The sequence below is a fragment of the Vombatus ursinus genome, unplaced genomic scaffold (genome assembly GCF_900497805.2).
Source record: "Vombatus ursinus unplaced genomic scaffold, bare-nosed wombat genome assembly UNPS02000580.1, whole genome shotgun sequence".
NCBI lineage: Eukaryota > Metazoa > Chordata > Mammalia > Diprotodontia > Vombatidae > Vombatus > Vombatus ursinus.
Genome location: NW_020940358.1, coordinates 8784849 through 8802339, shown reverse-complemented (window position 1 = coordinate 8802339; position 17491 = coordinate 8784849). Strand labels below are relative to the sequence as shown.

General features: G+C 33.8%; 1 protein-coding gene across 1 annotated transcript in view; it reads right to left on the bottom strand.

Moving 5' to 3' along the window:
- Positions 1-17491, bottom strand: part of TAF4 (TATA-box binding protein associated factor 4) — a 140305-nt gene that overhangs the window by 28200 nt on the left and 94614 nt on the right. Inside the window, exons 3-4 of the mRNA XM_027847582.1 lie at positions 9271-9437; positions 6163-6282 (exon numbers count right to left, since the gene is read on the bottom strand). Coding sequence (XP_027703383.1) covers positions 6163-6282; positions 9271-9437 — 287 coding nt within the window. The remainder of the gene's footprint in view (positions 1-6162; positions 6283-9270; positions 9438-17491) is intronic.

The window sequence follows — 17491 nt, the reverse complement described above, 5'->3', positions numbered from 1 at the left end:
GTGGCATCTAGAATTTGAACCATCTTTTGATTCCAAGTTGGTAGTCTTTCCACTACAACAGCTCTCCTAATCTTAAATTTTTCTAACTCACTAATTGACTGGAACAGTACTTGAAAAATATCAAAACACCCCCAATAAGGATATTCATGCTAAAATTAAAAACAGTATACAGATTAAATATGTCACAAGAGAAGGTGATTAAATCTCAGAGGAAGTACTAGGTCCTTTTGCTACAATATCCATCCATCCTGTCTCCAACTCCTTAAAAAAAAAAATACTTCAAAAACTAATCTCATCAAGAGTCACAAAGAGGAGGATCTTCAAAAAGATGTGCTAAATAAGAAAGATGGTCAGTTTTAGACAAGAATAAAATATTAAGTAAGGGAATTGTTATTATGACTGCTAACAAATCAAGCAAATCTGGTAGAGCTAAACATACACTAACAACCTCCTATAGTTCAAGTTGCAGGGTCTCAAACAAATTTCTAATATTGCTGTTCTATTTTACATTAACATACCTGAATATTCACTGATATTTTAAAATATATACTTTCTTCGTTTGCAAACCTAGCCTTCAAGTATTTCTTTTTCTTTCTCCATATTTTGCTTACATATGAACAGGATATACACAGAAGTTCATTAATAGGTAAACTGTTTGAAACCCACAATATATTTGCCCATAGGAGCAATACTAAAAATAGAAGTTAGATTCCTTATGCCAGCCCAGGAAAGTTTATTTAAGTGCTAATGTCGCTAGACTATAACACTTTAAAAAAAAAAAAAACAATCCTAGGAGCAGGCAGCCACATGGCACAGAAGAAAGGAAAGAGTTTCCTGTCCATTTCCCAAGTGTATGGACAATTCTATGAAAGATTTGTTAACTGCCAAGGTTTGTCTTTGTTATCATCCCAACTTACTTTCTGTACCTCTTCTCCACACCAACACTGCCTAAGTGCTCTGTACTCCAAATTACTAACTTTTTCCCACTTCCAAACAAAACTTGCATTCCCTTGTTATAATTGGCCTCAGACATTAGGATGGAAAAAAACTGGAATTAATTTACATTGAAGAATAACTGGCCATGATATCTGAACTTTATAAAGTTACTAACTAAATCAAACAAATGTGATATAGGGGCATCTTTTCTAAGTACAGGTTCTTTAAGTTGGGTGCTTGCCTTTAATAAGCAAGTTAATAACCTAAATCACCTATACAACTGCCATATTTATACTGTTCTCATTAATGAACTAGTTTCATTTAATCTTCAGTCATTAACTTTAAGCAGAACCTTGAAGAGAAAACTAAGATTCAGCTACCGTATATAGATACTTAACTAAATAAACATCTTCTTGAGCTCTCTGATACAAGTAGAACGGCTAAGAAAATTCTGACTTGCCTTCATGATACATTTCATTCTTCAAAAGGCAGAATAACTGCTACTCTGTACCTAGTACTGACAAATAGGGATAAACTTTTTATATTAGAAATTAGAGGAATCTTAGAAGTAAATGACTATGCCATCATAAAGTTCATTAATAAGATAAGAAGGGGAAAGCTGGGTAAAATATATCTGATAAAAGATAGGATCTGAAGGCCTACCATGATCACAAACAATTCTGCTAAAGAATAAAAGAAGCTACATAAAGATAATGATGTGGCTGCACAGGGAATTCAACAACCAATAGTTTTTTTCCAAAATACAGAAGATGGAAGCAAGGACAGATAGATAACTGGTAATGAACACAAGAGTATCAGATAAGCATGTGAGAAATGCTAAAACAAAGCTGAGGTTTATGATGAATGACTTTTTTTTTTCCTCTGACAGATCTTTGAGCTCATCGATGTGATTTCTCCCTCCAGTGGTGCAGATCAGAACCCATCCATGCCTTCTCATCCAATGGTATTTTTGTCCATTTCTTTCCTCCACAGGGGCAGGACAGGGTGGTCCACCTAATATGTTAGGGCCTTCCTCTAGATCTCTTGGCATCATATGCACACTGTCCTTTACTTATCCCTTGTGCTCACTATATGACTAGCCCACTTTCTTTTCCAGTTATGTATCTCCTGCTGACATCCTTTATGCCTCTCCTCCTAAGCAATTCTTCCTTGGCAATATGATGCAACCTACACATGCCAACAATGCAACTCTCCATTACTCTTTGGGTGCCCTCAACTTTAATTCTTCAAATATTGTAGTATTCCTTGGCTTCTGGCATACAGTATCACCAAAAGAATACTGCTGTTTAAAAAAATAACCTTTTGTTTCAGGAGGAAACTTGGGGTTACTGAAAGTGCTACACATATCCTAAAGGCAATCCAGCCTGCTTTCCTCCTTCTGCTTAATTTTGGGTATAGCTTATTGTCCATCCACTGTGTATGTCCAAGATATATGTATTGATGAACCAGCTCTATGGGTTGTCCACTGAAATGCATATCATAGTATGGACAACAGGCAAAATTCTTTGTCCACTTGGTTTTTCCTGTGTGGATAATTATGCCGACCTCTTTAGAGTGATTTTAGATCATATTTAGGAGGCAATGTTCCAGGTCTTGATGTAGTCAGCACAATGTCATCCGCAAACAGGAACATCTGGAGGACCTCACCATCTATAGAGAATCCCTCTTCCATCTGTACACTGAACAGCACTATCTCCATGATGGTGGCAAATATCTCTGATGAGCATACATCAACTGGTTTTAAGGATCATGTCATACGCATCACTATGAATCATTATTAATAACCAGGAGATCAACCAAAAGTTCTTTCTGTTCTTACACTTTTCAAAGAATTTTATTTGATTTTGACAAATGGCAAGGAGACACCTTATTGAAGGAACCCCTTTAAGGTGGTGTTTTGCTCAACCAAATCAAATTCTTTATAGTCAAACAATGAGCACAGTGGTATATCGCATTCTCTACAGCTTTCAGTCAATTATGTAACTGTAAAGATGTTGTCTGCTGTAGATTATTATTTGCAAAAGCCTGCCTATTCCCTTCTCATGCTTTCATCAATGATGCCCTCAATATATAAAATCTCATAAAAAATTTTGTAGAGGTGAGAAAGTAGTCACATGGGTCAGTGGTTGCTGATATTTTCTCAGTTGCCTTTTTGGGGTAATAATAAGGTCTGTGACTTTTTCCAGGCATTTAGTATCCTTCCCTTTTTCAGATACCTTGAGAATTAATCCCTCAATGCACTCAAAATTGAATCACCTCCAGCACAGACCTCCTTTGTGTATACTTGGTCCAGTCCAGATGCTCTTTCCATCTTTGTTTTCTTTAGTGTCATTTCCACTTCTTCCTATAGCACATCAGGGACTGTGATGTTAGAGTCCAAATGTGGTGGCTCCACTGTCATTGATGGAGAAAACAGTTTGTTATAGAAATCTTCACAGATCTTTTCCATTTTTTGTCTTTGTTGTCCTTTCAGTTTCACTTTTAAATGCCCTTGGGATGATTTTGCTTAGTTGAGTCTCTCACCAAGTTTTAGGTACACTTGTTTTCCTTCCCCTATTTCATAGTTTTATGAAGTGATATTGCTTATAATATCCCACCAACCTTCTTAAAAAGATTTTACCCCCCAGAAAAATGTTAAACTAATAAATACTATAGGTAACAAAAAAGGGGGAATCTTCTTTGCTATGTTGGGGACAAGAGGAAGACCAAAGAAGAGACAGGGTTGCTATTTTAATATACATGGGATAAAAATAATCAACCATAAAGAAATGAAAGAACCAATCATATATTGCTTCTCTTTTCTCTACAAAGTAGAATGATTTCAGACTAAGTAAAAAAAGTTAATAGGGAAATGAAATCCAAGATAAGTTGAGAAGACTATAAGATAACATCTACATGCCCCCCATCAGTTTAAGTCACCAGTCTTGAACATAAAGGTACTGAAAGAACTTGTGGATGTGACAGCAGGGCTACACATGATCTCAGAAAAACTGTGGTAATAGGAGAGGTGGCACAAGACTGTCACAGTATTTAAAAGGGGGGGGTGATTTTTCAAACTATAGGCTAATGAATTTTACTTTGATTTCTGAAAAAAATTATTAAAGGAATGGTTTGTGTACATTTAGATATGGAGGCACTAGAGTTTTTAAGGCTTTATCATGTACAAGTCCAGCCTAATTCCAGACTAATCCATTTCTTTTTTTGACAGTTACTAGTCTAGAACATGGGAACACTTTAGACACAGTATATACCTGAATTCCAGTAGGTGACAAAAATCTCTTCAAGTACCATTATAAACCCAACTGAGAGATGTGAACTACAGTTAGGTGAAATTAAAACCGGCTGAACAACCCAATCCAAAGAATGATGTCAACTGGAGGGAAGTACCTAACGGAATGCCCCAGGAATCTGTCCTTTGCCCTGTTTCGTTCAACAATTTTAATCAATGATTTGGATGATGGCATATGTATCAAATCTACAATTGAGAGAAATTGCTAATTACTGGAAGAAACACTCAAAATACAAAAAAAAAATCAAGAGGCTTAAATGATGGGTCAAATTACTAAGCTGAAATTTAATATTTATGAATTCCAACATCTTACTGGGTTTTTAAAAAAATCAATTGCATTAAGTGTAATATGGGGAAGGTATAGCTAAACAATACTTATTTATTATAGGAAAAAGTGTGGGATTTTTAGTGGACTTCAAGCTTAACATAAATCAGTGGTATACTATGACAGTCACAAAAGCTAATGCAATCTCAGGCTGTATTAATAGAAATTAAGTAATGAGAACAAGATAGGTTAGAGTACTTTCCCAGTCACATCATATCTGAAATATTTTATTAAGTTCTGAGCATATTTTAGGAAGGACAGGGACAAACAGAAATAATTCCAGAAGAAGGCAAGAAGGGTGATGAGGGAAATTAAAACTATGTCAGACAAGCATCAAAGTAAAGAGTTGGTGGGGAAAGGGAAGGAACATGTTAGCAGTCTTCAAGTATTTGATGAACTACGTGAAAAGATGTGAAAAGATTAGACTCACTTGCTTGACCCTAGGGGGAAGACCTAGGCAAAGATTCGGAAGATGCAGAAAGGCAGATTTCCATTCTATCTGAGGAAAAACTTCCTAATAATCAGAACTGTCCAAAAATAGAATAAGCTCTCTATAGAGGTAGTAAATCCCCCGTCATTGGAGGTCTTCCATCAGAAGCTGAAAAGCTGAATGAAATCTAATCAGGGATATCATAGAGTACCTGCTCAAATATAGGTTAAACTAAATGTTCTCTGATATCCCTTCCAACTCCAAGGTTTCACGACTCTATAAAAAAATTTAGGAGACACATTTCAAATCATCTTTCAAAAGATTTTCCAAAATATCAGGAAAGTATCAAACTTGATTACCTAATATGCTATTCAAAAATTTACTAACTATAAATGTTAATTTCTATAAATATATTGCCTAGATATCAAAACTATCTATTTCTTCTTCCTAATTAGATGAAGATGTTTCACTATATAAATAGGATGTTTAAAAGAATGTCTATTCTAAATTTTCTTTAAATGTATCTTAATTTTCAATTAATCTGAGACCAATAATACCAAATAATTTACAGTACCTACAATCCTGTTCTTATTTTGCCAAAACATATGAAGGCTATCTGAAATATATTCACTCATTAATTAGAACAAAACTATCCTTGTATAGGCCAAAATCACTTATTTTACCAGTTGGGTACCTCCTGGAGAAAGGATAAGCAATAAAGAATAAAAAGTTAGGTGATAAATATTTTCTTATTTACATTTGAGTCTGATGTGCATCCAGTGATTTGAGGACTGATTTCCTGAACAATCAAAAAAACTCTCACTTTACTTTCATTCTTTCTATAGTCATTTTACTACTATCGCTTAGGATTTTAGATGCAATACAGGTATCAATCCTTTCTCGCAGAGCTGATTAAAACTTACAAAATGTTTAACTCACCACTTTTAATCTTCAGCAGTAAAAGGATCAAATAATAGTTTGCACCCCAAAATAAAATGGTATTCAATTATTATAATAGGCTTATGAGGCCTAAGCAGCATCTAATCACTGGTATTAATTATAAATATCACTTTATATCCCCACCCATTATCAAAATCTACTGCTTTAACAGAGTTCTTAAAATTATTTCAAGACTACAGTTTCATTTTAGTAACTATTCACCTGTACTACAGGAGAACGCTGTAACGTTGTAGTTGGCTGTACCGTTGTCTGTGCCTGAGACACTTGCTTAATTATGGTAGTTGGTGTCACTTGCCGTGCAATAATTGGTGTTCCAGGAGCCTGGGGGAAAAAAAGCCAGAACTGTCTAAAGTTTGTATCAACAAGCATTTTTTAAGCATTTACTATGTTCCAAAGCACAGTGATAAGCACTGGCATTAATATGTGCATATAGGTTAGGATAGACAGGATATTCTGGCCAACATATGAGAAAAATCAATTCTATAACATATATAGTACCAAATACATTTAAAAAATATATTATACGGTCATCATCTAAAATAATTGCCTTATAAATTTAAACACACCTAATAGCTATTCAAAGATTTCAATAATATTCTAGAGGCAATCAAAACCTGTTTTGCTAAAAACATATAAATCCACATGATCTATGTCTTCTCAAAAACGCTAATATAAAATTAAAATTATTTTTCCTAAAATAAAGAGAATATTTTTAGAAATGTGAAATGTCTGAAAAAGTCACATCAAAGTTTTGCTATGAATTACTACTATGTTAGTAAAGACTACAGAACTGCATTAAAGTAATAAAAATATGTACTGCATTATATATTGGTTAAAGTGTTATATAAGGCCAGGGAAATGGTCATTTAAAATCCTTAACTCAAAACAAACAGAAGATATTTAGACCTCTATCAACTCAGTTTTGATACTTTCCTGAAAGAAGGCTGGCAGCTAAAATATGTGTGATAGGTTTATAAAATGTAAAACAAACTAAAATGACACTATAAATATTTCATGTTTTATTTTATTTAATATATGCTATCAGGGGAGTGTAGGATAACATTGTTATACTGTGGAAAATAACATTTTAGATTATTTAAGATTAAAACTGGGAAATATTTCATAAGTTTGCTAGTTGATATACACTCTCCTGCCTTAAATAGGATATTGCACTTTTTACTGTTTGAGATGATAGGGCTAAGGAAAAGTAAGAAAAGTTGTTTTCAGGTTCTGGGCTAGTCCCCATTTTAATCACCAGCAATTACTCTCAGAAGAGAAGCAAACAATGTTTTAATATAATCTCCCCTTAGGACAAAGTACATTCCATTAGAAAAATCTTTGTCCCCCAATATATAATCAATCAATCACATTTTAGAATTTTGACATTCTTCTACATTTATCAAAATATAACATATGTAATGTTAATTCTTCCACATGAACCCTATAAGAAGCTAATCAAATAAAAGATCAATTCACACAATCTTACATACTTATTTAAAAGCACACATTAAAAATGAACTGCACAGTTAATTTCCATTTGATTAACTCCATGGGATTTGAATGTTTAAAGCAGTTACAAGTGTCTGTACCACTACTATCTTACGATCTAGCCAAATTTTCCAACTTAAAAGCTAAGATATTTTTTTCCAGATAACTCATATCAGATTCCCAGATCCTGACATGCAATGACAAATAAGGTGATACAACACTTTAAACATTTGTTGATTTACCTAACCAATTCCAATTAACTGTGAGCAATAATTGTTAAGAAGATGAACTGTTAAGAAGACCAGAACTCTCAGCCTGAGTCAGAACTGAAATTGACAAAGTACACAGCTGCCTAGGATATGGCATTTTAAAATACTGTTTTAGGTTTTGTAATACAAAAAAACATCTATCTCAGTATGTGTAAGTTATATGTCACAGTAAAGGCTCAAAGTCTATGAAGGACAATAACACAAGAGCAATTCTCAAAACTTACATATGGCACACAGATACCTTTTAACAACTCCGTAGTAACTGCAAGAGTCTCCTTTGGCTTTCTTAGGTAGGGCTTTCTGTGATCACTGCCACTGTGAACAAACCTGCAAGGGTCTCCTTTGGCTTTCTTACATATGATTTTCTGTTATCATTGCCATTCTTTCAATAATGTCAGTCATTATCATCAGATTATAAGTGTAAAATCTACACTGAATATATCAAAAACAAAGTTTGCCCATGAAAAGTTGCATAAAAATCAAATTATTGTTAATTTTACTTTGCTGCTAATTTACATCTTAATTTCAGGGATGTTTGGTTTTAGTTCATATTGCAGTTTAATTGCCAATGGGCATCTTCTCACTTTAAATTCTCTGACAACCTTTCCTCCCACATACCTCCACCCTTACTTAATTAGCAAGTGATCAATAAACATATGCAATGACCTATAATTAAATAAGTGGAGTGAATTGCTTTTTAAAATACTTTGTGAATATTTACCCTCTAATTTAGTAAGGTATTGCAGAAAGAATACCATATTTAGAGTAGAGGATTTGGGTTTGAATCTCAACTCTGCTACTTACTACCTCTGCATAACCTACATTGGCAGATTCAAGACATCAAAAAAACAAGCAAACAAAAAAAAAAAAAACTCTAGAGGAAGTTCTCTGATCAAGTACAGATTTGACTAGATGGCCTCCTAGAACCCCTTCTAACTTTGAAATACGGTGATCATAAATAAGTCAGTTCCCTGCTGTGAGTCTCAATTTCCTCATCTGTAAAATGAGGGGGTGGACTGGAGGATCACCAAGGACCTTTCTAGCTTTAAAACCTAAGATTCCTCTATCTTATTATGCCTTGCTTTAAGAATCACAGTCAAAAAGTAAAAAGAGAAAGGGAGGGAAAGAAAATTCACAATAGATCCTGAGTCTAACCCTGGGATATATCCTTGTAGTTAATACCCAACAATGGTATCATGAGATACTAATGCTACCACTATATGACAGCCTCATAAGTTTTGAGTTAAATGTTCCAATATCCTAAATTAATAATAGAATGACCTGTTAAAAGAGGTGTTTTTGGAAGAATTGTGCTCATTTGTAAATAACTGGACAACCTGAGTGCTGTGCTGGTACCCTATAAGTAATGAAAAGGTTTCAGTCTATTGAGTTGGATCCTTTATGAAATCTATAAAGAAAAATATGGCCAAGGCTAGTTCAGGATAAAAGGAGCCACGATTTGCAGTGCTCAAAATGTGAGAACAAAATGATATCTCACAAAGATGAGAACAAGAAAACAACGAAATGTCTAAGTACTAATTTGTACACTCACCTGCACAGTTGATATCTGAACAGGAGGGGCACTTGTGGGAGTTGCAGGGCGTGGTGCCATGGTATTCTGAGGCTGGGTCTGAGCATGGGCCTGTGCCTGCATCTGTGCCAAGGTCTGTTGAGGAAGCATTAACAACTGTCCATTCTCACTTCGAATGAGGACCATACCTATGGAAAAAGCAAGCTGTAATCAAGAAAAGCAGCTTCTCACAAAAATATGAAAAAAAAAAACCTTTATCAGAAGCCTACTAAAGGAAAACCTAATAAATCTAAAAAGAAAGAGAGAACAGGTCTAAAAATAATAAATTCACTGAATTCTTAAAAATAGTTTTTAATATAAAATTTTATCTTTATGTATTCCCTTTTTATTTGATTAGCTTTTTCAAAGGGTTACAGAATTTAAACAACCATTAAAGCTTCCTCAAGTAAACCAAGAAGTAAAACAAAAGCAGATCCTCCGTGTTGTTCAAGTGAAATGCCTGCTACAGTTAGTACATCCCTATTTGATCTATTAAATAGCAATAGCATAGTAGAAAGAACACTAGATTAGGAGTCAAGAGAACTGGACTCTGGTCCTAACTCCTAACATTAACGAATGAAGTGACTGTAAGCAAATCACTTATCCTTTCCTAACCTCAGTTTTTTTATCTGTAACACAAAAGGGTTGGACTAAATAACCTCTAAACTCCTTTTCATTTCTAAGCTTTTGTGATTCTACAAAATTTGCATTAGCTTATTCACATTTCCTTCTCCTTTTCTAGACATTCATACCTGCTTTGACTTTATCAGAAAGCTAAAAAAAATAATAATAATAATCCCCGCAACCAATTCATTTCTGAGTTTCCCCACAGACAGAGCCCCATGAAATTCAAACAAAATGAAAAGTGAAGGGAGAGTTACAGTGTATAAAGATTTGTTTTAGGCCTACTGTCTAGCTCTCTCTGGGCCAAACGTCTGATCTCTCTTAGGAAAAGGCCATGTAGTTTGGTGCTTATCTTTATAGTTGAATATGGTTGAGTATACATAACCAACACTGAAAATGCTCAAGGACTAGACAGAAAAGAGTTCAGAAAAATTAAAAATTCTTATGTATCATTTTGCATTTCTTTAGCTAAAACACAGAAAAAGAAAATCCTATCTATTAGATTTGACATTTAAATCATAAGTTCCATTAGAAACAATAACAAAATTGTCTAACTTTTAAACTTAATTTCCCATAACAAAATTAGTAATGAAACTGCAAGAAGAGGATTATAAAAGTCATAATCTTTCTCAAGTGAATCCACAACAGATGGCTCAGTACTGTGTTACACCCCAACTGAAAAATAAAATAGGCCGGGAAATGAGGCATCTCCAATTCAGTGAAACAGATCATTCAAATCCAAACCAACTGGACAAACTAAGAAAAAAAACAGATCTTAAAACAAGCTCTCCAACTTTCTCCTCATCTTAATCAAAGAATGGAAACTGTGTCCACAGGGCAAAAGCAAACCTGGAAAATTTCTTTAAAGATTATATAGCTTGCCTCTTCAGTCAAATAAAAGCTGAAGAAATTTATAAGTTTTATAAGAAGATGGTCTCACAATAGAATTCTATTTCTCTTTCTAAACATTTCATAGATAGCACAAATAATCAGAAATCTTTTTAGTATTAAAAAGGTCATATTCTAAAATTAATAATATCTCTCATTAAAACTGTTTCCTTCCCTTCTCACATCCCCTCTCCCAAATATGAGAATACAAGATGTATTAAAATAAAAGATGAACTCATTTATCCAGAAAACAAAAATTGGAAAGGCAAAATAAAGAAGGTCATTACCCACATCCTCTCCCCCACCAAATTTATATTTTAGTAAAGATTTTCATCTCTTTTTAAAATGTCATGACCAAATAAATGCTTAAGAAAAGTTTTTCAAATAAAGTAGGAAATAATGTAAATTTAAAGGATTACACTGAATGACCTCTAAGATCCTTTTCACTGTATACTGACCAAATTAGAGTTTATATATTATCCTCTACTAAGAAAAAATGTAGCCATTCAACCAAATGCATTGCAGCACATTTTTTAATTTGGATTCACAAAACAAAGAGAAAAAAATAATAAAATCAAGTTATTTTTGATCATCCTCAAATACACAACAAAAAGCCATTGTTCTCCTTTCCCTTATGATTAGGTGAAACCTGTTATATTTGTAATTAATGCAAGTTTTGTTTAATGTTTAAAAACTTTTAGGTAATTTTTATGATTCATCAATTTCTCATTCTCAAATCTATTTTTGTTAGCATTAACATGTAAACCTTAGTAAAAGACAAACCTTTTTAAAGCAAAACGATGGCTCCACAGAAAATTAAAATACTTAAGTAGTATATTCATGAAATCACCTATACAATTCTAAAGAAATAATTATCTAAAATCTCCCAGATTACAGGAAACTCATACCAGGTAATGACCACTTTTAAAATGACAAATTTCAGAAAAGTTTCAATGAAAAGATGTGTCTATGGGTTAGAAGGAAAAGACTGGTGAAGCGTTAAGAGACTTAAACAATGTCTCAGGCACTAAATAGTTCTAACTAGATATAGAAATGAGTAAGAAATAATAATCAAGGTATTCATTTTGTGGCCAATATAGGTAACATTTTTACCAGTGCTGAAATTTAATAACTGAAATTTTTAATTTAAAAAATTGCCATATATCCCACAAATAGAATTGGGAAGTTCTGTTCCAAGTAAATGGCATGAAATAATATATTATGCAACATCTTTCCTCCCTGTTTATGCCTGCAATACACTGCCATCATTAACTTTGAAAAGAAAGTAAATTCAAGCATATATAAGCTAAGAAAATTACGGCCAACAGTATTACATACCATGCTTTAAGAATATACCATTCACAGCTTGTGCCTTGCAACTCTAATTGTCAAGTAGCAGATATTAATTTTGACAAGGTCAACTGAAACTATTATGTCATAAACTCATTAAAATAAATATAACTGTTACAATATAAAAATTTTGAGCTCATATAATTTCCCTTAATCATTTAAGATGCAACATTTTATCACTAACAATATACTATAAAATACAGAAACCAGATATCAGCCCTTTTACCTATTTTCTTTCCTCTTGTTGAAGCCAGTACTAGCCTCCTCTATTAAGTATTTAGCACACTAATAATTACTCTCCCCACAATTAAAAAGGACAATTAGAAGCAGTTTAAAGTAATTAGTTATATTTTTAATCCAGGCAGGGGTAAGGGACCTTTTTTCTAGAGAGCAGAAAATCTTAACCTTTTTTGTATCATAGACCCCAGTGGCAGTCAAGTGATGCCTATGGACTCCTCAAAACAATGTTTTTAAATGCATAAAATAAAATACATAGGATTACAAAGGCAACCAATTATATTGAAATACAGTTAATGAAATATTTTTAAAAACAAGTTCATGGACCCAGGTTAAAAACTACTAGCCTGGGGGAGGGTTAATAGAAGAGGAGATACTGATATGGCTAAGGGAAAAAAAATCATGGTCAAAAGGTATGAACAAGGGTTCTCAAAAGAGGACTTATAAACTATTAACAACTACCTGAAAGAATGCTCCAAATCACAAATAATAAGAGAAATACAAATCAAAACAACCCTAAGTACAGCAAATTGACAAAGATCACAAAAGATGGAAATAGTTTACATTGAAGGGGTTGTGGGAAGATAGGCACACTAGTCCATTGTTGGTGAAGTTGTGATGGTATGTTAGTACAATCACTTTAGAAAGCAATTTGGAATTATGTGAATAAAATGCCTAAAATGTCCATACCCTTTGATCCAGAGATCCCACTACTCTAGACATAACCCAAAGACATAATCCATTGGTAAGAAGAAAGTCCCCATATACACCAAAATATTTATAACACTTTTTCACGATCTCAAAGAATTGGAAACAAAGTAGATGCTCATCATTTGGGGGAAGAGCTAAACAAATGGTGGTATGTGAATGTAATGGGATAGTTCTATACAATAAAAAAGGACAATTATAAATACAGAGAAGTATGAAAAGATCTATGCGAATTGATGCAGTTAGCAGAATCAAGAAAACAATATACACAATATTATACAATTCACACCATGACTACAACATAAACGGAAAGAATAACCACACACAAAAAAAAGGAAAATCAAGAGTGAATGTTGGAAAATGATAAAGAATAAGCATGGATCTACAAAGGATATATGAGAAGGGATTCCCACACTCTACACCCCACTTTGCAGAAGCAGGAGATCCACTACAGTTGCACAATGCATATCTTTTCTGACTTTTTCAATATACTGATCAGCTATGATGAATTTTTTTCCTCTTTTTCTTCTTTAATCTTAAAAAATTACGATTTTTATATAGGATGTTTCTCTAGGATGAGGAGAGGGAAAGGAAAAGATACTGGGAGACACTATGGTGATGTTAAAAAAACAAAAGATATCAATAAAACAATTTTTAAGAAGAAAAGAAAAAAAGGCTACAATAGAAACTTTTTTCAAAAAGGAAATAATTTAAGAAGTTTGTCTTTTGTCTCTTCTAAGATAGAGACAACCAAAAGTTATATGCACTTGATTTTTAAATTATTAATGGAAACAAAACTTTATTTTAAAATGCTGCAGTTATTAGAAAATATTTCAGTTATATATTATAGCCAGTTAAAGGGTTTAGGAAGGGAGAACACATTGAAGGGGAGGGAGTAGCAAATATAAAGAGGGTAATGGACAAAAACACAAAATAATGAAAGGGAAAAAGATGGATGACAAAATTGGGGGAGGGACAGGTGGAATACAAAGCTAATGGGGGTAAGAGCAGGGAGGAAACAAGAAAAAGGTTCAGTAGGTTCTGAGGTGTTAAAAGATATAGCCATTCCCTGAATTACAAATACCCAGCTTATGCACATTCTTAACTACTAGATATACACCATCTTACCCCACCAACCAATCAACCAACCCCCCCCCACACACACCCACCCGTCACCACCACCACCAATCAGGACACTATCCACAGTTAATAATTCCACCTAGTGACTATAATAGCATAAATAACACTTTTATTTCCTCAGAATAATCATAAACACCCTGCGCTATCCCCACCCAGCTCTGTTTTTCACTTTTCACAGCTCAGCTCAGTTGGTTCTACCCCCAGCCTTTAGGCGCTCTCACATATATAAACACATATTGTTCAGTCACTTTCAGTCATGTCTAACTCCCTGTGACCCCATTTGGAGTTTTCTTGGCAAAGATACTGGAGTAGCTTGTCACTTCCTTCTCCAGCTCATTTTACAAATGAAAAGACTGAGGCAAACAGGGTTAAGTGACATGCTCTGGGTCATACAGCTATAAGTGTGTGAGACCAGGTTTGAATTCAGGAAAATGAGTCTTCCTGACTCCAGGCGCAGCACTCTATCCACTGCACCACCTACCTGCCCATGTAAACACACAGAGCCTCATTATACCCTACTCCCCATTCTCCCTTCTAAAGCTAATCCAATTTCTTCGGAAAAATCTTTCCCCTTCCCCCCACTTCCCTACATTGACCATTTGTGAGTCCAAACAAAGCCCAAACTTTGACAAGGCAGCAAGCTGGACTGGAAAAGTGGTTTTAAATCTCATCTTCTGAATTCACTATCTGTGGACCACGAGCAAGTCACTTAAACTTTCTGTGCCTCAGCTTCATAACCTGTAAAATGAGGATAATAAATCTAGTCCTTCAAATGAGATACTCTATGTAAAGTGCTTTGCAAACTTTAATGTACTGCATAAGTGTCAAAAATAATAATAATGATTATTATGTCTACTTTTGTTAAGTACCAAGAAAATTAATTAAAATTATCAAGAAAAAAATTTAAGTTATTATTGAATTGTAATATTTGCTTTTATTACTGTAATAAGTTTTTAAATTTAAAATATGACCATAAAAGGCTTCTTATTTAAAATAAAGTATTTCAATTACACTACAGAAAAACAGATTTCCACAGGTTATCTAGAAATATACACTCTTTATAACATTTCTTCTCTAGGAAAACAGATTTCTGGTTCCAAACAATCAATTTACAGAATTCTGGAGGAAAACAGATTTGTGGTTCCAAACAATCAATTTACAGAATTCTGGAACATAACCAGTTTTGTAAATTAGGAACTGGCAATTCACTTAGTCTCCAAGCATACAAGAGGTACCCCCCTCCACTTATCACTGTCTTTTAAAATGCTGATTAGCTCATTAGCCACTCTTTGTATCCCCTCAATTGTTCTTTATCCTTAAACCTTCAGAGGATTCACTCTGAATGAGAAAGCAAAAATAGTTTACCTGGGGAAATTATTCTCTAGATTATGGTGGCCAAGACCATCATCACTGCTGCCAAAAGATAAATGCCAGAGGGCAATGAGTGTTCTCTCATCTCCACTCTAATTCTGTGAACTGTTCTTTTCAACTAATTTAGCATCATAACTAAATAAAAATAGCCATAATGATAATAGTAGTAGATTATAAACTAATAATATTACTTCAATAATTTGAGAATCAACTCTATCATCAGTATGGACACTCCCTCCACTAATTCAGATCAAAATTCCTCTTTGCCCTGGTAAGTGTTCTTCATGAGTTACTGTGACCAAAAAAATATATAAATAAATAAATTTTTAAAATGTGTGTATATATATATAGAGAGAGAGAGAGAGAGAGAGATTATATGACACATTTGTTGTTAGTTCAGTATTTAATGATAATTCTATCATTATTCATATTCATTCCTTCATAGCAATATAGATGGAGACTTGGAAAGGTCCCAGAGGCCAGATAACCCACTCATCTTATAGGCAAAGGAACCAAGGCCCAGAGGATGAAACAACAAAGCTCATACAGCGGGATTTTACCTCAGATCCTCTCATTCCAGATTCATGCTCTTTCTAGTATATCAGGCTGCCTCTCTACCTTTCCTATATTATTTCTACATCTGGTAATGAAATTTCTGACAATAGAGCAGTTAGTTCAAATGCATTGTCTTCATTAATAGCGATAATCATTTATTTAGTCTCCTACTAAATCCAATGAGGTAAAGTCAAGGTAGCTATCTCCCCATTCATTAAAAGCCTGTGACCTGGAAACAAAGAAATTGCATGTTCTACTCATAATAATACAGCAATTCAGGAACAAAAAGAATGCTATACAAAACTTGGTCACCTGATTCCTTCTTAATGGTATTCTAACTTTCTGGTAATAAAATTTTCTAGACTTAGTTAAGCTGGTCCTTGGACAAAGACAATGTCCATCAGCAGGTTCACACTCAAAGTCTTTCCTGCTTAATAGAGCCTGGTAGAGCATATAAATGCTCCACTGGAGAAATTTTTGAAAAGCCAGGGTCACTTCCACACCAATACAAGGAATAGGAGCAGGTTAGTTCATCATTTTATATATCAGATTAAATTCACTTATAAACCCCTTCAAAACAACGTCTAGGTCTTATTTCATCTTTGTATCCCTAGTGCTTTGCATTTAATAAATAAAATAAATGTTTCTTTAATTTAAGTAAATAAAACAACATTTATTGCTTACTGGGTGCTGGAGAATACTGTGCTGGGGGATACTAAATTTAGGTATGACAATAACTACTCATATGTATATTCTTCACCACAATGAGATAGGTAGTGTATATATTAGTCACTATTTTATATATGAGGTAACTAAAGCTCCAAAAGCTTAAACAACTTCTCTAGTTAACTAGTAAGAACCAGGATGCAAACCCAGATCATTTGACCAGAACTTTTTCTACTACTAACATTCTGTCTCCGTGAAACACATAACACTTAAGGTATTGTCTTAAAACAGATAAACTATTAGTATAAACAAGTGAAACTCCTTAAAACTATTGTCTATTAAATGTTTTACTCCAATGAAAAATCATGCTGTAAAAATGCAGACACCAGAGAAATCACACTGTTACAATTGTAACTAAAATACATAGCAGAGACCTGTAAACTCTGAGTACGCAGCTATATTTTCAAACAGTGCCTGAGTCCATTTTCATATGATTATTTTGAAGGCCCATCATAGGCATATTCCCAATGTACACAAAAGACAACACAAGGAGCACTGTACAAAAAGATCACGTGTCCTTCCAGTCAACCATGCAGAAGAAAAGAAAGCTATCATCCAATTCTAATCAATGATCTGGGACAAGAGAGAAAAGAAAGTGAAGACT